General features: G+C 38.6%; 1 protein-coding gene across 1 annotated transcript in view; it reads left to right on the forward strand.

The window, feature by feature from the left end:
* Positions 1-20,920, forward strand: part of METAP1 (methionyl aminopeptidase 1) — a 66,476-nt gene extending 45,556 nt beyond the window's left edge. Inside the window, exons 5-11 of the mRNA XM_080797830.1 lie at positions 1,291-1,382; positions 2,519-2,602; positions 5,396-5,534; positions 7,249-7,380; positions 10,718-10,861; positions 14,774-14,839; positions 19,232-20,920. Coding sequence (XP_080653956.1) covers positions 1,291-1,382; positions 2,519-2,602; positions 5,396-5,534; positions 7,249-7,380; positions 10,718-10,861; positions 14,774-14,839; positions 19,232-19,395 — 821 coding nt within the window. The 3' untranslated portion in view covers positions 19,396-20,920. The remainder of the gene's footprint in view (positions 1-1,290; positions 1,383-2,518; positions 2,603-5,395; positions 5,535-7,248; positions 7,381-10,717; positions 10,862-14,773; positions 14,840-19,231) is intronic.
* Positions 20,921-22,220: the final 1,300 nt, after the last annotated feature.

Raw genomic sequence — 22,220 nt, forward strand, 5'->3', positions numbered from 1 at the left:
TTTTTTTCAAAGATTTTATTTATTCATTTGACAGACAGAGATCACAAGTAGGCAGAGAGGCAGGCAGAGAGAGAGGAAGGGAAGCAAGCTCCCCGCCGAGCAGAGAGCCCGATGCGGGGCTCGATCCCAGGACCCCGAGATCATGATCTGAGCTGAAGGCAGAGGCCTCAACCCACTGGGCCACCCAGGCGCCCCTATACTTCTTATTTTTTCTCCTGTTTAATTACATTTGTTTGTACTGTCAGAACATTGTTAAATAATATTCCTGACAAGTGGGCATTCCATGACGATGGTTCTTAGCTTGAGATTTGTATTTGTCATGTTAAGGTGTTAGTTGGTCATGTTATCAGAATTATCTTTGAAGATGATCGTTTATCTTTCCTCTCTTAATCTGTGGCCCTGATGAATTATATTAATAGATTTGTTACTATCGAACTATCCTTGCCTTTCCACTGTGAATCTCATTTAAATCATGCTGTATTTTATGTTTTTTGGATTCTGTTTGATAAGACTTTATTTGGGATTTTTAAAATCATTTATAAAAAAGCTTAGTTTATGGTTTATTATATTCTCTTTTGTCAAGTTTTGAAATAATTATTATACTGACTGTGACACTTTTCAAATGTATGAATAATTTGAATTAAGCTAGTTTTATTAGTTAAGATTCTTAGGGTGGTATTTTTCAAACTTTTTTGACTATGACCTAGGATGAGAAATGGATTTTATAACATGATTGTGTGTGTGTGTGTGTAAATTAACAAACATTCCACAATAGCTCTTACTCCTGTTCTATATGATTTAGTCTAATATTTTCTGTTCCATGTATTTACTTTAAAAAAATGTTAGTTGCTACAGTTTGAAAAACACCAACTTAGGTTCTTGTTTAAAAAAATCAATGAGTATAATGATTCATCAGTTGTTGGTGTATAATTGCTTCATTAGTTGATGATCATGACAGCAATTTGTAAATTATAGAGTACTATTTAAGTGTGAATCATTTACTGACCTTACCAGCATATTGCTTGTCATGTGATAAGTATCCCACATTGACTGATTTCTGATCTGGGAGTTTGTTCTTTAGAATTCTTTCTCCCGTTTGTTTAACAAATTTTCTTTTCATGTTGGAAATATTTTTAAAAAATACCTGACCTGGACCCTCTAAAATGATGAGATACCATTGTGCGAAGTAATGAGACTTAACGATTATTGTGTTGTCAGGAAGACAACTGTGCTAATAAATACTACATCTTTCCATTTATTTTGGCTTTTCTTACTGATTCTCTTTTTTAGGAATGTCTGAATCTGAACAGGCTCTTAAAGGTACTTCTCAAATTAAATTACTCTCATCTGAAGATATAGAAGGGATGCGACTTGTATGTAGGGTAAGAGTTAACTTTTTTCCCCATGGGGTAAGCTATGTTTAAGTGGACATGGAGTAATTAGACATGAAGTCAATGATTTGTTGATGTATAAAGGTAGCAGTTGTTATATTGTTAGACTTTGGCTAGCCATACTTACTTTTCCTTAAACTAGTGTTAGCATACATTTTTATGCAACTATTGTTTTCTACATTGATAGCTTGGATAGCCTATTTGAAAAATAATATGGCAGGTAATCTAGCTTAGTTGGCAGTCAATTTTTTGACACTTTTTTTTTTTAAAGAACCAAGTATTCGTGATATTTTGTCATTTTATTTTCATGAGTCATCATAACAATAAGGCAAAGTTTAAGGCTTTATATAACTTTAAGTTAAGGCCTCTGTTAAAGCCATGAAATATAGTAGCCCACCCTTATCCGTGGTTTCGCTTTCCCTGGTTTCAGTTATCCGTGGTTAACCACGGTCTGGAGGCAGTTGATCTTTTTTCTGATGTATTGTCAGAAGGTCATTAGTACCCTAGTGCTACATCACAGTGCCTGTGTCATTCACTTCATTTTATCTCATCATGACAGCATTTTATCATTTCACATCATCCCCAGAAGGGTGAGTAATGTATAGCAAGCTATTTTGAGAGAAGGAAATCACATTCATATAACTTTAGAGTATATTGCTATAATTATTCTATTATTGTTATTAATCTCTCACTGTCATTTATTTATAAGTTAAATTTTATCATAGGTTTATATGTGTAGGAAGACATAGCATATGTTGGTTTCCGTACAGTCTGGTTTCAGGTGTCACTAGAGATAATGGGAAGCTGCTCTAACTAGGAAGTATAAAAATGTGAGAAGACTTAACTTCCACTGGTTGATTATTGTTTAGATTCCTAGGATATGCATTTTCACATAGAAATCAGTCATGCTTGCTTATTAAGCTAGTTAGCCCAATTTTATCTGTATATTTATACATACACATCTGTTGATTGATGGACATTAGAAATGCAAATGGTTTTAAAAATGAAAATGCAAGATTATAATATTTAGGGTACGATTCTCTCACAAAATCTAAGATAATACAATGTACAGATTCCTCTTTCTGTTTCATTTCTTCTTGAATGTATGAAATATTTCTTTTTTACAGCTTGCTAGAGAAGTGTTGGACATTGCTGCTGGCATGATTAAGCCCGGTGTGACTACTGAAGAAATAGATCATGCTGTACACTTAGTAAGAACTCTACTTTTGAAAATGTTTTTCACATTATTAGATGTTTTAGGCTTCTAAAAATTAAGTAAACAAGTTCGAAATGTCAAAAGTAATGTCTAAATTAACATAGCTAATTTGAAAGCAGATTCTTGGTTTACTTCAATGTAGAAAATATTTAAGTCTTTATTCCCATTTTTAAGTATCTGTGTGTGATATTGATGTCTGAGGTGAGCTTGAAATATCTTGTTTCTGAAATCTCACATTTTATAATGTTTAGTTTAGTTTTTATAAAATGGTAATTTTACAGATTTATAGTGCTTTATTTTTTAATGCTAGTGCTTTAAATAAACCATGCCACTACATACATTAAGTATTCTGAAATAAAGAAGAATACAACTTCTGAAACTAGATTAGTAGAAAAATGTTCCCTTTCATATCTATAATAACAAAGCAGTAAATAGATCAGTGTTTGTAGTAAATACGATACAGGGTATCTTTTTTTTTTTTTTAAGATTTTATTTATTTATTTGTAAGAGAGATAGAGAGAGCGCATGCACACAAGTAGACATAGAGGCAGGCAGAGGCAGAGAGAGAAGCAGGCTCCCTGCCGAGCAAGGAGCCCGATGGGGGACTCAATCCCAGGACCCTGGGATCATGACCTGAGCCGAAGGCAGTGGCTTAACCCACTGAGCCACCCAGGTGCCCGGGTATCTTTTTTATGAAGATTGCCTATCCATCATGGAGAGACCTTAGTACATGAGTAGTAATGAATGCATGCATTATATGAGCAGATTGTTCACAAGAGAAGAACAATAATTAGTTAATAAATCACAGGGAAAACTAATTAAACCTGCTATGGTAATCAGACAAAAGCAAATCATGAAGACTTACTGAATTAGTTCAGTATTTTAAAGATGTTTATTTCCACTGCCTTTTTGGAGAAGATGAAGCTGGTACTTCTTTACATGGTGGTGCTGCTGTAAATTGGGACAACCTTCTTGAAAGGAAATTTGACGGTGTGTCTTGAGCCATAAAAATGTTCATAAAATTATTTATTAAGAGAGAGAAAGTGCATGCCCATGTGTGCAAATGGGGGAGGGACAGAGGGAGAGAGAATCCCAAGCAGCCTCCTCGCCCAGCATGGAGCCCAGCAGCGAGGCTCCATCTAGCTGAGATGCTGAGATCAGGACATGAGTCGAAATCAAGAGTCAGATGTTTAACTGTCTGAGCCACCAGGCGCCCCAGCTTGTAAAATTTTTTATTAAAAAAAACTACAAATTCTGATTTGGGGGAAATTGTTCCATATATTATAAAATATGTAATATGCAGTAATAGCATTTTGTGCACTTGTCATAGCTCAGGTGCTCTTTATATGTGTGTGTGTGTGTGTGTGTGTGTGTGTGTATGTATTACAGATTGAGCATGTGTACAAGCTGGGGGGAGGGGCAGAGGAAGAGGGAGAAAGCCGGCTCCCTGCTGAGCAATGAGCCTGATTTGGGGCTTGATCCCAGGACCTTGGGATCAGGACCTGAGCAGAAGGCAGGCGCCCAGCTGACTGAGCCACCCAGGTGCTCCCAGGTGCTCTTTTACATGCTGCTTTTACTAATTTATTTAATCTCTGCAACAGCTCCATGAAGTAGGTATCACTGTTGTCTCCCTTGTATAGGAAAGGAAACTGAGGAAGGGGTTAATTAACTTGTCCAATGTTAGACACAACTTGTAAGTGATGGAGTTGGCATTTTTTGTCAAGACAGTTTGCTGTGTAAACTATTATTTATGCTGGCTGTGAGAAGTATAAGTGTATATCATTAAGTAAGGGAAGAGTGATAAGAATGTAGTTATTGGTTGTAACATTTTATGTAATTGAGGAAACTTAATTTAAATTTTCCAATAATAGTGGAATTGGCAGTAAAATTTTGGTGTATTTCACAAATCATATTATATGCAACTACTTAAAAATTACAGTCTGAAGACTGTGTGGCAGTGTGGAAAGAGAAAGCATGTATGCTATAACTCCCACTGTGGAAAAATATCCAAGTAACATAAGATTCGTTAAGGAAAACCTAACCGTTTTCTTAGAGCTTCCTTTGTTGTCCCATATGAATGTAGTGATTAACATGTATCTGAAAGTACCTTATCATCTCTTAATTATGTTGGTATTCCTTTTTTGGTCACAGGGATATAGGGTTGTTGTATAAGATATTATAATTACATTAAAAGTGCATGTTAATATTTACTTTAGAAATTATCTTTTCATTTTAAATAATATATTTTTAATAAAAAGTAGTTAATTCTAAACTAGAATCTTCAGATACATAACATTTGTATTTGTAAGTATTTGTAATATGAGGATTTGCTTTTCTTTTGCAATTATTAGTAAACTGGATTGCATAAAGCCTGGTATATATTGTTTAAGATGACATTTACTACTATTTCTAAAATAAAATACTAAGTCCATTAGAAAATTAGCATTAGCATCTGTGCAACATATTTTTTCACATTTTTCAAATTTTAAAACCTGGCTAATTGCAGTGCCTGGATGGCTCAGTCTGTTGAACGTCTGACTCTTGATTTTGGCTCAGGTCATGATCTCAGGGTCATGAACTCGAGCCCTACATTGGGCTCTGTGCTTGTGGAGCCTGCTTGAGATTCTCCTCTTCTCCCTCTGCCCCTTCCCCCACTTGGCACACTCTTACTCTCTTTCTCTCTAAATAAATAAACACAATCTTAAAAAAACTGGTTAATTACATATTGATTAATTTTTTTTCTTTTGCTTATTCCAAATTATTTTCTCTGTATTTTAATTTATTGTAGGCATGTATTGCAAGAAACTGTTATCCTTCTCCCCTGAATTATTATAATTTCCCAAAGTCTTGTTGTACTTCAGTGAATGAAGTGATCTGCCATGGGATTCCAGATAGACGGCCCTTGCAAGAAGGTGATATTGTTAATGGTAAGAAATATGTAAGTGTGACTTTCATCCCCGTCAGTGAAACAACAACAAGGTTTTGGACATCTGATAGTGACTTCATTTTGTTTACTTTGTTCCTGTCTTGACTTACCTTTTTTTTGTATTTAAAATGTAAAAGAAAGAAAAAAAAATAAAATGTAAAAGAAATCTTAAATATATGGAAACTTTTTTATGATTTTAAGATACTGCTTTTAAGATACTTCTAGTATATGTTTGGTACAACATGAATTTCTTCAATGCCAGTTATTGTATGTGATTGATAAATAGGTGAAAGATGAGTGAAATGTGGAAGTAATGTTCATTCAACTGGGATATTTTTCCCCTATTCCTTTTAGTCCACTGATGATTTTGAAGAGGTCAGGGCAGGTTTTCTTACAGATAGAAGTTTTTAGTAACATCTGAAGACCCTAAGAAAATAGCTAAAATCCTACAGAAGTACAGAAGCCTTCCTCGATGTAAAAAGTTCAGAACATGGCTCTGAGGACCACTGTGTTAAGCTATCTTGCAAGTGCAGAGGAAGGAGCTGCCAAGACATTTCCCTCTGGGATTAAAAGACATAGTGACAAAGAAGGCATCCCTAGATGGTATTTTTAATATTGATGAACTTGGTCTCTTTAGTAATCAGATATCTTCAAAGGCTTATGTATCAGATCGGGAAGCATGAGCCCAAGTGGTGAAGGCTGCTGGGAATGCAGTGCCCACGATGCTGGCTGGGTGCAGTGCTAGAGACAACGGACACCTCTTATTTTGGTTATAACAGTCAGGGGGGCTGTTTATGAAATTTCATAGGTGTTGAGGGGTCTGCCCGAACTCTTTTTTTTTTTTTAAAGATTTTATTTATTTGACAGACAGAGATCACTGTAGGCAGAGAGATAGGAGGAAGCAGGCTCCCCGCTGAGCGGAGAGCCCGATGCGGAGCTCGATTCCAGGACTCTGGGATCATGACCTGAGCTGAAGGCAGAGGCTTTAACCCACTGAGCCACCCAGGTGCCCCGAACTCTTTTTTTTGTACAAACCCTGTTACTTTAATTACATGCATAATGTGTGTGGTTTTTCAGGAATATATGTGTCATGCTAGCCAACACTATTGTGATCTTGTAGGTTGGTTGAAAATTCATGGTTTAAAAATACTAATTTAATGTATACATTTAGTGTTTTATATACTAGTAGTCTGTCCTCTTAAATATGGGGACAACGGGAGGGATGAATATTCACAAATAAGGAGAAGGCAGATGAGTTTTTGAAAAAACAAATATAGAATAGCGTAAGCTTTTCTATTTATGGATGTGCTTAGAGGAGGAAAAATTCATTGAAGATGGTAAGTGAAAGTATTATCTGTTTAATGTAAAAATGTAGCATAACTCTCCGTTTAATGCTATTAATGTGGCTTATTGATCTTGCACGGATGTGTCCTCAGTAGGTTTTTTCTGCTACCCATGATCTGATTACTGTCGTATGTATGTATAGAAGCCCACCATCTGGCTTGGTGCTGCGTGACCACTCCGTTTTCTCCACAGTGAGAAAACAGGCAAGGGGTGTCTTTCAGGAAGTCACTGTATATATCCCTTAGTGTCTGCTTGGAGAATGCAGGAATTGTCTTGCTCCTGAAACTGCTTGATGCTGCCATGTTGGAGAAGTGACTTCTATTTTGAAATAAAAACAAATGTGGCCTTTTTATTTGTCTGTTGTTTTGCAGTGGACATCACTCTTTATCGCAATGGTTATCATGGGGACTTGAATGAGACGTTTTTTGTTGGAGATGTGGATGAGGGAGCGCGGAAGCTGGTGCAGACCACTTATGAGTGCCTGATGCAAGCCATAGATGCAGGTCAGTGTCCGTGCTGGGTACCCGCTGGAGCTGCTCTGGGTTGATGGGCCTCACCTGGTTCTTTATTGCATTCCATGTCCCTACCAGTTCTGCCTCTACCCTAACTTGAGTTTCTTAGGATTTTAGCAGTGATGGATTTACTGGTGATTTGGGAATCCCTTGATGAGGTGGACCAGGACCAGATGATTGCTTATCATCCTTTATCTCTTCTGTGACTTATTGGCCTTTTCTTTGGCTAATAAATGTGGAGGAATGTATAGTTCTTGAGTGCAGTTTTTTTTCCTTATTAATTCTTTTATAAGTATTATGTTCTCATAAAAAAAACAAGATGCTAGATTATGAGAGAAAAATGAATGATCTTCCTTTATACTTATCTCTTTCCTTTTTATGTCTTTTTAAATCTACTTTTAACATTTAGGTTTTTTCCTACTCCTAACATTTAATCTTTTTCTCCCCTGTGTATTAACAGACAGACAGACCACATATACCTGTATATATGTTTTGTTAAGTTAAATGGAGTTATAGTATTGGTAGTAGTATGTTATTTAATATTTTCTCAATAGGATCTTTATGAATTTTCCAAATTAGCATATGTATCTGCATTCATAAATCTATTCCCTTCTTTTAATGGCTATATATTATATTCCATAGTGTAAACATTTCTACAGCTGTTCCCCTGCTGGAATTTGGTGTTTTCCAGGTATCTTGCTACTGTAGTGAATAATAACTTTTTTCTTTTCTTTTCTTTTCTTTTTTTTTTTTTGTGAATGTATTTCTCTAGGCTTTTGCTCAGGCTGTCTTTTTCCATACAAACAGCTCATACAGATATTTTTGTTGTTGTTGTTGTTTATACTTTCTTAGGAGGAGAGAGAAGGAATGGCTTTTTGGAATACTAGCAGACTATTACTAAAAGGACAGTTGGTGTGCAAACAACATTTTCAGTTGAAACCCACAACATTTTAGCTATATTGTTTAGTATATTATCTGTACCATCCCTCACCCCCCTCCACCCCCTGCACAATAAACCTGATACATCATCAACAAAGTATTGGACATGACCAGGTTTTTTGGCAAACACATAGTTATCTCTAATGACATAGATTTGTTATTGTTTTGAATCTATTTTAACATGCATGGGAGATGATGAGATTTTTACTAATAAATTTGGAGGAATGAGAAATGAAAACATGATATTCTCAGGTGTCTGTGTATGAGAGTGTGTGAGATTTCTTTTTACTTACTATTCATTGTGGATTATTTAAAAACTAATATTCTTTAGTGTTTAGTTTCTCATTTGTGGAAGTTAGAGTTTAAAATAACTTTTAAGGTTTCTGCCAGATTATGTCTTCAATGTTTATGTCCTTTTTGCTTTTCTGTGAGTTGATTTAAGTAACTGGACAGTAAAAGTGTTGTTTTATGAAAACTTGGGAATGAAACTTGCCAAGAAACTATCAGAAACCGAGGTCTTCATAACAGTAGCCAGGAAGGAACAAAAGTTGCCTGATCTCTGGAAAGTGCTATTAATACCATGTGTATCATTCTTGCCCCCTATTTTCTGTTAACTTGGCAGCTGAGTGTGGTGCAGCACAGTAGAGAGCTTCACTCCTGTTGACATTCTCCTTCTAGGATAGGGCTTCTCAGCTTCTCCGTTACTGGTATTTGGGGTCTGAGAATTCTTTGTTGTGGGGCCTGTCCTGTGCATCATAGGATGCTTGACCACGTTTCTGGTCTTTACCCGCCGGATGCCAGTTGCACGGCCTCTCCTACTTGTGACAGCCAGAAACGTCTCCGGATGTTAATGAGGTGCATCCTTGGTGTGAGAACTGCCTTTGGTTTGAGAACTAGGGAGGAATCTCTTCTCTTCTACTTGCTCATTATTTTTGAACAGGGATTTTCTTTGTTGTATGTTGTGCAAAATGAGTTAAAATTTTGCTTTCCCTCCCCCACGACTGGGACTGATAGGAAGTCTCAGATGGGAATGCAAGCAAATCGTTATGAAAGTCAGCATGGTTCCTCAAAATTATTAACATACCACCCTCCCCACCCCCCAAAAAAGTCCAGCTGGAACATAGAGTTAAAGGCAAGTATATATTAACTGAAATGATTACTAGAGCTATTTTCCCAGAGATTTGCTTGGCTGGAGGAGATACATTGTACCTGAACCTCAGCTTGCAAATCAGGTAGGCAGAGTAGGAGACTGTACGTAGTCTGAGGACCCCCAGAACCATGGCTAGGTTCCCCAGGAGTCTGACAGGGCCCAGCTCCTGGGGTCTCAGTGCTAGAGGAGCCAGAACAGCAATGAGAACCACTTCGTTTGTTTTAATTTTGATTGAAACAGTGGTAAAAGTCATAAAAATTAAGCAGAGCAGGAATATGTAGTAGGAAGTATCTTTTTTTTAAAAGATTATATTTGAGAGTGGGGGGCGGGCAGAGGCAGAGGGAGAAGCAGCCTCCCCGCTGAGCAAGGAGCCTGATGTGGGGCTCTGTCCCAGCACCCTGGGATCATGGCCTGAACCAGAGGCAGGGATTTTACTGATTGAGCCACGCAGGTGCCCAAGAAGTATCTTTCTATACCATACCTGTCGGATTGTGTTCAGAGTTCAGAGGCAGCTCTGAATAATTTTAGGGTCACTTTTATGGGGATAAAGAAGCCCAGGGAAAGTAATTCTTTGAGAAATTGATCAGACTGAAACTGAGGACAAGTCAAGTTACTTTCTGGACATTCCTTTTTCTCCCAGTGCTCTCTCCTTTCTTACCTCTTTTGCTTACTTTAAAAGACTAGCACACTTGGGGCACCTGGGTGGCTCAGTCAGTTAAACATCCAACTCTCGAATTCATCCTGGGTCATGATCTCAGGGTCATGGGATCAAGCCCTGTGTTAGGCTTTGCCCTGGGTGTGGAGCCTGCTTGAAGATTCTCTCTCCTGTGCCACCTCCTCTGCTGCACCCCCATCTCTCTCTCTCAAAAGAGTAGCACACTTGACCTTAGAGAAGGAGAGGAAGACATGCATGTTTTCCCTTCTTTTGTTTATTAAGAAAACAAAAGGTACGTCTCCCCAAGCCCTTCGTACTGCACCCATGTCCTTTTCTACACCGAAGGATGGAGTATAGACAGGTGCTACGGGTTTGAATCTCAATTATTCACCATTTGCTGGCGGTACAGAGTCTCTGTCCCTTTGTTTCCTCATCTGAAAGTTTTGTACATAATTTGTTTACGTGGAGGCATATAATGGAGGCATGTAAAGCATTTAGAAAGGTTGCTGGCACATAGATAGTAGTTGCTCAGTAAATATTAGTTATTATTACTCTTCGTCATGACTTTTTTTTTTTCCTTTCAGTGAAACCTGGTGTTCGATACAGAGAATTGGGAAACATTATTCAGAAGCATGCCCAAGCAAATGGGTTTTCAGTTGTTCGAAGCTATTGTGGGCATGGAATCCACAAGCTTTTTCATACAGCCCCCAATGTACCCCATTATGCCAGTAAGTAATCTCCAAACACTTGGTCTTTGCTAGCCATTTATTCAACTCATATTTATTTAGACATTCAACAGGACCTACTCTTTTGTACTGACTTACCTATAAGCTGTTACACATGGACCGCCAAAATGTATACTTGCTCATACGTAGCACACGTTTGTATCTTGCTCAAGTAACAGTCCAGTTTGCTAACTGTTGGGGGTGGTGGCAGGGCAGTTACTCTGTGATCCAGGTCCTGTTATCGTCTATCTGTCACTTCAGGTTACTCTTCTAATCTGTAGATACTGGGGAGGACAGGGAGTATGTTTGGAAGAAGGGGTATGTTTGGAAGTTTTTGATGAACCAGCCTGGAATTGGCATAAATCTCTTACATTGACTTCTCATTGGCAGGAATGCAGTCACAAGGCTGCGCTAACTGCAGAGGAGGCTGGGAAATGGAATCTAGCTGAGTACGCAGAAGAAAGTACACTAGTTTTGGTGAACAGCTAATAGCCCCTGCCATGGGTCTAGCTATCATTATTCTGATTCCTTAAATGAAACTGGTTTGGTTTGGTTTGATTTCATAGTGTACGTCAGATACTACTATTTGTTGGTATAAATATAGGGGAATAAACAGAGTACCTTTCCTCAAGTTGAGTGGTGTTGGATAGACTAACAAAGGAAGTGTGGGACAATTGATGTCTTCCAGAAACCTTTTCTCTTGGAGAGCCAGGGTATGCAGGAATAAGTCTGCTATTTAGTGCTAAAAAGGAAAATTGTCCACACTATGTGACCTGAGAAGGAATTTTATTTATTTATTTATTTTGAGAAGGAATTTTAATATGTATGTATGAGTCATTGCTATGTAGACACTTGCACATAGCTTCTTGTGCTTCAGTTTTCTCGTCTTGAACAGTAGGGAATGGTACCTCCCCAAGAAGGGTTCCTAGGGGTGAGACAGAGAATACGTGGGGAGCACTTAATGTTAACTTTTAGAATGATCATGATGAGGATGATGATATACATTATTTCATTTGATCTAACCACTCTGAATAATTTCTTTGCCTTATTTATTTATTTATTTATTTATAAAGTTCCACTGGGTGTGGAGCCTACCATGGGCTTAAACTCACGACCCTGAAATCAAGACCTGAGCTGAAATCAAGAGTCAAATGCTTAACTGACTGAGCCATCCAGGCGCACCATTAGCCCTTTTTTTTTTTTTTAAAGATTTTATTTATTTATTTATTTCACAGACAGAGATTACAAGTAGGCAGAGAGGCAGGCAGAGAGAGGAGGAAGCAGGCTCCCTGCTGAGCAGAGAGCCCGATGCGGGGCTCAATCCCAGGACCCTGGGATCATGACCTGAGCCGAAGGCAGAGGCTTTAACCCACTGAGCCACCCAGAGACTAGACTAGAGGCAGTGTTTATTTCTGTACTTTGTGCTGCCTGGTGAGAACTGAAGTAGGGAGGCAGGTCCTGTGAGAGAAATACGGAACCATTGAAATTTTGGTTCAGTGGAGAAGATGAGGAAGAACATTCCAGGTAGAGGGTATCATGAGCGGATGCTTGAGGTTGAGACTGAATAGAGACAAGATAAGCTGGGGCTGAGTATTGTGTTAAAAGCTAGCAGTAGGCAGTTCCAGACTGAGGATATTTGACTTCATTTGCAGGGATTTGCAGAAACATTTTTGAGCAGAATGACAAGGTGAAGTGCTATTTCAGGAGGACAGGTTTGGCAGTGGTATCTAGAACGTATTGCAGGTGTGAGCGACTCAGGCTAGCCAGCCCGATGCACAGTTGCTGCAGTTGAGGTGTGAAGCTGGAAAATCCTAGGTGTCAGTAGTTGTGAAGAAAAGGGAAATGAGTGAGAAGCCTCTCAGCAGGAGAAGGTGGGGAAGTAGTTTAGAGCATGGCATTTGATATATATCAACAAACATTTACTAGCAGACCACAGAGTTCTTATTTAAGCTGTGAATTGTGCTTGAAATAAAAATTAGCAACAGAAAATAAGTTACTAACTTAATTCCTTCCTGGGAGGCCCTGTAGTGGTCTGATGTGCATTCTGTTAACAGAATGGAAATAGCTGGTGCGATTACAGTGATACAGGCATATGTTTGTGTATGTGTGTGTAAAAAGAGCGTGTGCAGGGGAGGGGGTGGAAAAAGTCCCTTTACTTACTGAATTGACAAACTCAGGTTTAGATATGGATTATATAAAGAGAGACTGAAGAAGATAGGATTTATGGGAGAAGGGGATATGGGTCAGTGATGATGGTGTCCATAAAGCACATAAAACCATTTAATTAGGAGTAAAAAATGATTTTGGAAAAAGAAGCAAGGACCAGGCATGTACTTGTTTCATAAATTTGAGACATTTATGAAAAGTCCAGTGTAAATTGGGTTTATGTAAATTAGAATAGGTTGTGATCACTTTAGGGAAATGTAAAAGAAAACTGTCTTTGTAAAGAGGAGACCTTTTGAAATGTAAATGATCCCTGCTTTGGCTTTTCGCTCCATATTCCTAACCCACTGAAGGTGAAACTAGGAAATTTTGTGTAACTTCCTTCCACTCCCTCTATGTAAGAGAAGTCCTTGTTAGCTTAGAGTGATGTCCTTTAAGTCATCATGGTTGGGAAGTGATGATGATAATACCCTACATTTAGAATGTATTTTACAGTAATTCTTTGAGGTATATGGTAGAGCAGGTGCAGATTTTTTAAAAAGTACTTAGTATAGTATCTGCAGTCCTATAGTCAATCAGATAAGGTACATTTGCTGAATGAGGTATGTTGAGAAACTGAAACCATGAGTCAAGTTGAGTGGGAGTTGTAACTTTTCTAGAATAATGAGTCAGTGGCAGAAACAGGAGTGGTACTAGATTTCTCTGTATCAGCACTGTCTGCTCATAATGTATTATGAGGCACATATGTAATTTGAAACTTTCTTGTGGTCATATTAAAAAAGTAAAAAGAAATAGGTGAAACTAATGGTCTATTTTATTTAATACATTGCATTCACAGTGGCAGTATTTCAACATTGGGTCAATGTAAAAATGATTGAGATTTGTTACATACTTTGTCTTTGAGATTGACTCGTTTTTTAATACTCAGAGCTGATACCATTCTTACTGGCCTCTTTGCAAACACTCCTTGGCTTGGTGCACCGGCTGCAGTGGGACAGCTCGGCCCCAGAGCCCTTTATCCTTTTCCTTTCTGTGACACCACACTGACACTCCTGACATTAAAAAATATATATATATCTCCAGGGATTATGACCAGTTCTTTATATGTAGTAAGTTGCAGTCACTGGGAAAGAAGGTTCATGGGATTAGAAATAGAAAGTCAAAATTACGTTTTGCCTCTCACATTTTATGACCATTTACAAACTCCTGATTTTAAAATCTGCAGTAAGTGTATTTTGGCAATACCTAAGATAGTGGGGAGCAGCATGTTAGCTGTTCACAAGGAAGATGTGCAGGTAAAAACATGTGGGTGAGATGAGACCATACCCAGGAAGAATGGTGTTTAGTAGATGCAACCTTCAGATTGCATCTCCAGAAGTGTCTTTTCCTGAAGTACCCGTGGTGAGAGCCGCCTGAAAGCCAGTGCCTTTGCCATCTGGTGGTCAGGCAGAGCAAGTGCAGTCTCTCGTTTGCTGATGTTCACATCTGTTCTTGTTTCTGAATTTGAACTTTAACCTGGTTCTCCATTTTTGTCTGACATTGTCTCCAAAGGTCTGTCCCTATTATTACCTTTTAGCCTTTTTTGGAGGATGGCAGGTCTGGATACTGGAGTTCATAGTTGTGTTTCTCATGATGGTCCTGAAGAACACTCTCATATTCACGCACAATGTGTACTCTTACCAATGAGCTGTTCAGGAGCACACTGTTGATTTTTTTGCTGTGTTTTGAGAATTTTATTTTCTTTAATTTCAGAAAATAAAGCAGTTGGAGTGATGAAAGCGGGCCACGTATTTACAATTGAGCCAATGATTTGTGAAGGTGAGAAAAAGGGATGCTGTAATGTCTTTTAATTGTATTTTTGTTTACTTTTGGTTATTCATGATCAGATTAGTAGTCTGCTCTGTTTATTTTCTCTTTGGTTTATTTCTACTTCCTGTTCCATCTCAAACTCAATTCAATATCATGTAGAGAACCGAGACTCGTGAGGGTTGTCAAGAAAGCAGTCCTTTCTGCCTGCTAATTCTACTCTCAGTAGATGCTCAAGTACTTGAATCCTAGTCCCTTTCAGTGAAAGACTCTATCAAGGGGGGTGTTGTTGACAGTCCTGAGTCTCCACCGTGCAGAGCTTGCTTGGTGAGGGTCCAGGTGGAGGAAAGAAGTAGAGTCATTCACGTTGAGGCAGACATGGGTATATGTTTAGTTCTCCACAACGTGTGAGGTAGGTGCTGTCCCCATTATGTAGAAGAGCAGACTGATCCTTGTCTAAAATCACTGAGCTAGTTATGTGACAGAGTTTGTCTGACGCTAACCTCAGGAGCTGTTCTGCCCCTTCAGGTTCTGTGCTCAGGCCGTCTGAGGAAAGCACAACCCAGACAAGCTTAGTGCTGGCAGATTGGTGCCCTCACTGTCACTGGTCCCCATGGCAGGCTTGTGGTCATGATGAAGAACCAGTGTCATGATTAGGACTTCTCACCCAGAGGCTCATGTGTTCCCTTCATCTTTCTTCTCAGCCAGTTCTCTGCTGGGATTAGGGGTTGCAGTGAGGCAGTGGTAGTGGGGCCCGTGTGTCCTGGGGCCTCACTGAAGGATACCTCCTTTCTGGATCCTTCCAGTCTTTTTTTATAACCTGATCTTGGGAGTGACATCCCATTATTTCTGCCAGATTGCAGTGACTTAGGAGTGAGTCACTGAGTCCAGCTCACAGGCTGCTTTATAACATGGTACTTTGTTGCCTTTTCTGTAAAGTGGAAATGACATTCTTGAACCTGCCAACTCCCCAGGGCTGCTCTAAGAATTGAGGCAATTTATGGTAGCACAAAATACCTTGGGTATCTTAGAGAGGTATACAGATATAAGGTATTGTTTTTGTCATCCTCGTGGAATAACAATGAAGTTCTGATCACATGGAACCAATTGCAAGGGCAGTAAGTATGTTAGACAAAGGCAAGGAGCTCAGAGGAAAGTGTTTTGATCATACACCTGTTTTCGTTAACTGGCACGTTAACTGGTTGGTGAGACATAATGTGGTATTTCCAGGTATAAGCAAATAACTTTCCAAGGAGTCTGGTCAGATAGTCATCAAATTATAATGCATATACTTCAGTGTAGCTCAGTGAGGTTAAATCCTACCTCTGGAGTGGAAAGTTTCAAATCCAAAGAGGAATTTGTATTTTCTCAGCATAATATCCAGGCATGTTTTACTTGACATTAGTGTAAAGAACCTGTTTTAAGCAAATCACAATAAAGTCAGAGAAGTATTGTATCTTAAATCAGAAGGTGAAAACATTACTCATTACATCAGAAAATACCCAGTCACTTGTCTTTAGATGTTTGACAAAGCATGAGTTAACTTTCTTCAAGCTGCCTCATATTTTTTCTTTTTAGGCTGGGATTTAATATTGTAAAAGTAGGTTACTTCACTGCAGAATTTATGTTCTGGGATTTTACTGAGTCAGTGAGACCTAATCTTTGATAAAGATTACTCAGAATGAGGGATGTATTGATTTTTTTACCTCTAATTTGGAGACAAGAAAGTAAGTCTCTGTAAACACAGTTTCATAGCAATATCCAGAATTGTAGAACTTTCTCATTTTACTTCCGCCTCTCTTCCCCCACTCTCCTTTTCTCTCTCCCCCCCCCCCCATTCTTTCATTGTCTTAGGGCTGTTTTCACTGTCCCTTGGTTTCCTTTCTCTAGTCTTAGCCCCTCCTTAACCTCTTTTGCCTTACTGTAATTTCTTAACTTCCCTCACCAGTCTCTTAGCCCTGTCGTCTGGTTAACAGGGGTGTGTGGTCCACAGAAACTGCACAGTATAATCTCTTCTCACCATCTGTGTGCCTGCCATTTAAAAGTAATATCAGGAATTAAGTGCTATAATAGAAGTATAAAAAGATTATATTCTTTACAGTATGCATTGGCTGTAGTTTAGTCAGATGCCAAAGTTAAACCAGGAAGGAGCTAAGTTCATTAATTCAATTTTTAACTCATAGTTCTATAATGTGTGGTATCAATATGTTTTCTAAAATGAAACCCAGTGCCTTTATTTTGGAAATACCATCTTGATTTGATATTTGGGAGGTATAAAAACCCCCAAATTATAACATATCCAAGGAAATTTAAAATACCATCATTACTTCATTGGACTAAGGACCAAAATCAAGTTGGAAGGACTACAACAGTTATAAGTATAAATAGGAATTTTCATTATTATTACTGAAGTCTAGTTGACATACAATGTTATGGTAGTTTCAGGCGTCCGGTAAACATACTGATTGGACAGTACTGTATCAGTGCCCATCATGGTAAGTAAGTATAGTCACCATCTATCACCATATAGCATTACAATATTATTGACTGTATATCTCATGCAGTACTTTTCATCTCTGTAATTTGCTTATTTTATAACTGGAAGCTTGTACCCCTTAATTCCCATTATCTATTTCCTGCTCCCCCCTTTCTCCCACCACATACCGCCCCTCTGGCAACACCAGTTTGTTCTTTGTATTTAAGAGTCTGTTTGATTGAAAGTTCATTTCTTTTGTTTTTTAGGTTCCACATATAAGTGAAATCATAGGGTTTTTTCCTTTGTCTGACTTATTTCACATAGCATAATACCCTCTAGGTCTACCCATGTTGCAGCAAATGGCACAATCTCATCCTTTTTTATGGCTGTGTATCAATCATGTATGTATACTATATCTTATCCATTCATCTATCAACAGACGCTTGAATTGCTTCCATATCTTGGGTATTGTAAATAATGCTACAATAAATGTAAGGGTGTATATATCTTTTCGAATTACTGTTTTTGTCTCTTTGGGTAAATACCTAGTAGTAAAATTACTGGATCGTATGTAATTCTAAATTTTTGAGGAAACTCTACACAAGTTTTCACAGAGGCTGCAGCAGTTTGCATTCCTACCAACAGTCCATAAGATTCCCTTTTCTCTCTTTCCTCACCAGCACATGTTATTACCTTCTTGATTTTAGCCATTCTCACAGGTGTGAGGTGTTATCTCATTGTGGTTTTGATTTACATTTCCCTGATGCCAAGTGATGAGAGGGAGGGAGAGCTCGAGAGTGGGGGAGTTTCAGAGGGAGAAACAGATTCTCCACTGAGCAGGGAGCCTGATGCGGGGCTTGTCTGGGGACTCCAGAATCATGACCTGAGCTGAAAGCAGATGCTCAACTGACTGAGTCACCCAGGTGCCCTTCTTCTGCCCATTTTTAATTGGATTATTTGTGTGGGGTTTTTGTTGTTTTAGTGTATAAGTTCTTTTCTTTTTCTTTTTCTTTTTTTTTTTTTTTTAAAGATTTTATTTATTTGACACAGAGAGAGAGAGAGAGAGAGAGAGAGGGAACACAAGCAGGGGGATTGGAAGAGGGAGAAGCGGGCTTCCCACCAAGCAGGGAGCCCAGTGTGGGGCTTGATGCCAGGACCCTGGGATCATGACTTGAGGCAAAAGGAGGCACTGAACGACTGAGCCACCCCTGGTGTATAAAATCTTTATGTATTTTGGATATTAACCCCTTACTGGATATATCATTTGTGGATACCTTGTCCCATTCAGTAGGTTGCTTTTCTGTTTTGTTGATGTTGTTGTTTGCTGTGTAAAAGCTTTTTATTTTGGTGTAGCCCCAATAGTTTGTTGTTGTTTTTTTTTTTTTTTAAGATTTATCTGTTTATTTGAAGGGGACGCAAGGAGAGAAGCAGAGGGAGAAAGAATCTCAAGCAGACTCCATGCTCAGCGCAGAGCCCAGGCCAGGACCCAGTCTCATGACCCTGAGATCATGACCTGAGCCAAAACCAAGAGTCGATACTTATCCCACTGAGCCACGTGGGTCCCCCACATAGTTTATTTTTGCTTTTGTTTCCCTTGTCTGAGGATACAATTCATAAATATATTGATGAGGCTGATGTCTAAGAGATTACTGCCTATGTATTCTTGAAGAAGTTCCATGGTTTCAGGTCTAACATTCAAGTTTTATTCATTTTGACTTTATTTTTGTGTGTGGTGTTAAGAACACGGTCCATTTGCATTCTTTTGCATGTAGCTGTCCACCATTTGTAAGTAGGAGTCCTATAGTGAATTTTCTAATTGTTTCTGTGATATCTCAGCATAGGGAAGTACATGCAAATACATTTACCTCAAGAGTGTTGAGAAAACTGAGTGATAGAATTAAGAAACTGTTCTTGTTTGTGTGTTTAAGGCGGATGGCAGGATGAAACCTGGCCAGATGGCTGGACCGCGGTGACAAGAGACGGGAAGCGGTCTGCTCAGTTCGAGCACACCCTGCTGGTCACAGACACCGGCTGTGAAATCCTGACGCGGCGACTCGACAGCACGCGGCCTCACTTCATGTCCCAGTTTTAATTCCTCCCGAGATGGCGCATCTCGATAATACCTTCTAGCTGTACTATGCATTTTATATAGAGTACAGAATGGAAGAGGAAAATTTTTATTACTTGTTTTGTTTTGACTATAGATAAGGAAGGACTCCACCTTTGGATGAGTGTCCTCCAGAACTTGTCTCGGGTCTGGAAAAGCTGAGAAGAATAAAGGAGACATTCTCAACTCTTTTCAGTGCTCCCCTGTCCCTCCAGAAATCTCTGCACCCCTGTTTTCTCACTTGGCCTTTGAGCACTTTTTACTTAAACCTGCTTCTAGTTGCTTTTTATCACTGCCACAACTGGGCCAGCAAGAGCCAGCTGCTCTCCAGGTGAACGTGGAAGATGAGAATCCTTGAAACTTTAGCAACATATGTTGTTCCAGATTTTTTTTATTATAAATGTATGGAAATATATATGTATACATTTTAAATTCCATGTATGTAATTACCGAACACTATATGACCTGGGTTTGTGTTGATTCTGCTCTGACAGGGTTATATGCTGTCATAAGTGGACCCATAGTTTGCAGTGATTTATTTCCCAGTTGGGAATTGGCCTCCCTCCTTCCCCATGCTGATTATTTACCCTTGTAATTGTGTATAAGGAAGCACTCAGTCAGTGAGACTCTCTCTCCAATGTGGACTCTGTCAGTGAATGGATGTGGCAAAATTCACTTTGGAAAAGGGTTGTCAGCTTTTTAAAAATCTAGTTTATGGCACAAATAGCCATGCTTCAAATGGTAACCGACTGTTGCAGAGCATGAGAATTTTGTAAATGTTGCTATTTCAGACCTCTGTTTGGTCGAAATGGGAGGGAGAAAGCTCCCTTTCTTCCCCTCTGTTTTATTTCAAGGGCACACCTTGGAGATATTCAGAGAAGGGTGAAGGTTGCACTGTGGAGGTTGATGGGAAGAGACAGTTCTGAAATCTCTTTAGCAGCAAGGAGAGTTAAGTCTGGTGGACTATTAGCTTCTGACACTCAGTAAACCTGGTACTGATGAAAAAGGAACTTCTTTCGAGACTGGACTGTTCCCTTGCAGTAGAGGTGCAGCTGTCCTTGGTGTGTTGAAAACACACTTTACCTTTACGTAGTTGGGGACCTCCTTAGAAATGACCTCAGCTGCCCAATATCTGTGTTCCTTTCAGTAGTTCAGTCCAAATGGGAGTGTATCCAGTGAACACATATCAGGTCGAAGTTACTGTCATTGGAGCATACTTGATTACTGGGTATCTGGTAACTTTCTTTAAGATAATTTGATACCACTGACATGTTAATACGAGAACATCTTTCCCAGAGTGCCTCAGACCTTTATTGCTTTAAAAGAATTATGATAATGTTTTCATTACTTTTATTATTTTAATGATTTAGTGAAGTGACTGAATCTGGTATAGACTTTTGGGGGTATGTGTGTGAAGTTTTTTATCAAACTGTAATATTTGTGAATGGAATGCCTTGCAATATGAATGTTAATATAATGTGTAAAGGGAGATTAAAAGTTTGAGTGATTATCCCGCTGTGTAGTCATTAACTTTGCTGCATTTGTTGGGGATTTTGGAGGGCAGCGGTGGGAATAGGGTGGCTGATTTCATAATCTCAAATAAACTCCATGACCATTTGAGTAAAGATTCCAGTACTGTGTTTGTTTCAGCAGAGTCTATCAGCAGCATTTGAGATGCAACCATATTTTTGAGAGCTAATTTTAAGATCGAGTGCTGAATATTTAGGGGAGCATCTTATGTACTGATTGTGGAATTGACAGTGAGGGCTTCTTTAATGTCTATCCTTAGAAAATAAGCTCAAGGGGAAAAAGTCTTGTTGGGATAGTTTTGGAAAAGATAAACCAACACATTGGTGATGATGCTTTTTTCGGTTTAGGAGATTTCAAAACAATATGGACTCTAGTCTAAATGTAAATATCTAATATCAGGTGTTTCTTAGATGAAAACATCAAGTTATATCATTCTGCCAACTTTTCACCAAAATAAGTCAGTAAATTTAAGTTTCCATTTTTTGGTGTTAACTTTTAAAATAATACATATATTTTTTCCTGCTATTCCTCCATCTTTCTTGGGATTATAATTTAGAAGCAGGGAAACATGTTTGCCTTTTATCTTCATTTTATGTCTTTTGCTGATGAAATGGATTAAGGTACATTAGAACCCACACACTGACACTTCTATACCACTTGCCACAGGTCAAAATTAATAGGAAGAGGGTTAGGAATTGTTTGCTATCTTAGCTTGATTCCTTTGTCCTGTAACCACATTTGGCTTTTCTTTCTGTTAGGTGAAAATAGAAGGCCTGGTGCTTCACTTGGCTAAGGCCCCCCAAATCACCCTCCTGGTATCTGATGGCTGTTACTTCTTTAAAAAAAAACAATTTTTTTTTTACTTCCAGCTTTTTATTTTGAAAATTTTCAAATTTACATAAAAGTTCAAAGTATAGTACAACGAAATAATCCTAAATCCTTTTCCTGTGTTCAGTGCCCGTTACTTGGCTGCATCTCTCTCTTGAGGCACTTCTTTTGAAAGAAGTGGCTCCATACTTCTCTCATTACTATTGCAGCCTGTCTGTTACAATGTAAGCACATTTCCTATCTGATCATAATACAATTATGGCACCCAAGGAATTTAACATTGATACAGAATTCTCTTAGAGTACACATTCAAACACGAGTCTCAGTTTTTCGCTAGTGTTCTTTAAAGCTTTTCTTCTTTTGTAAAAATCCAGGATCCAAACCCATGGCATTTGGTTGTCCCGTATCTGTAGTCTTCTTTATTCTAGAACAAGCCTAACTTTTTGGTGTTT

The sequence above is a fragment of the Martes martes genome, assembly GCF_963455335.1.
Source record: "Martes martes genome assembly, chromosome: 2".
Classification (NCBI taxonomy): Eukaryota; Metazoa; Chordata; class Mammalia; order Carnivora; family Mustelidae; genus Martes; species Martes martes.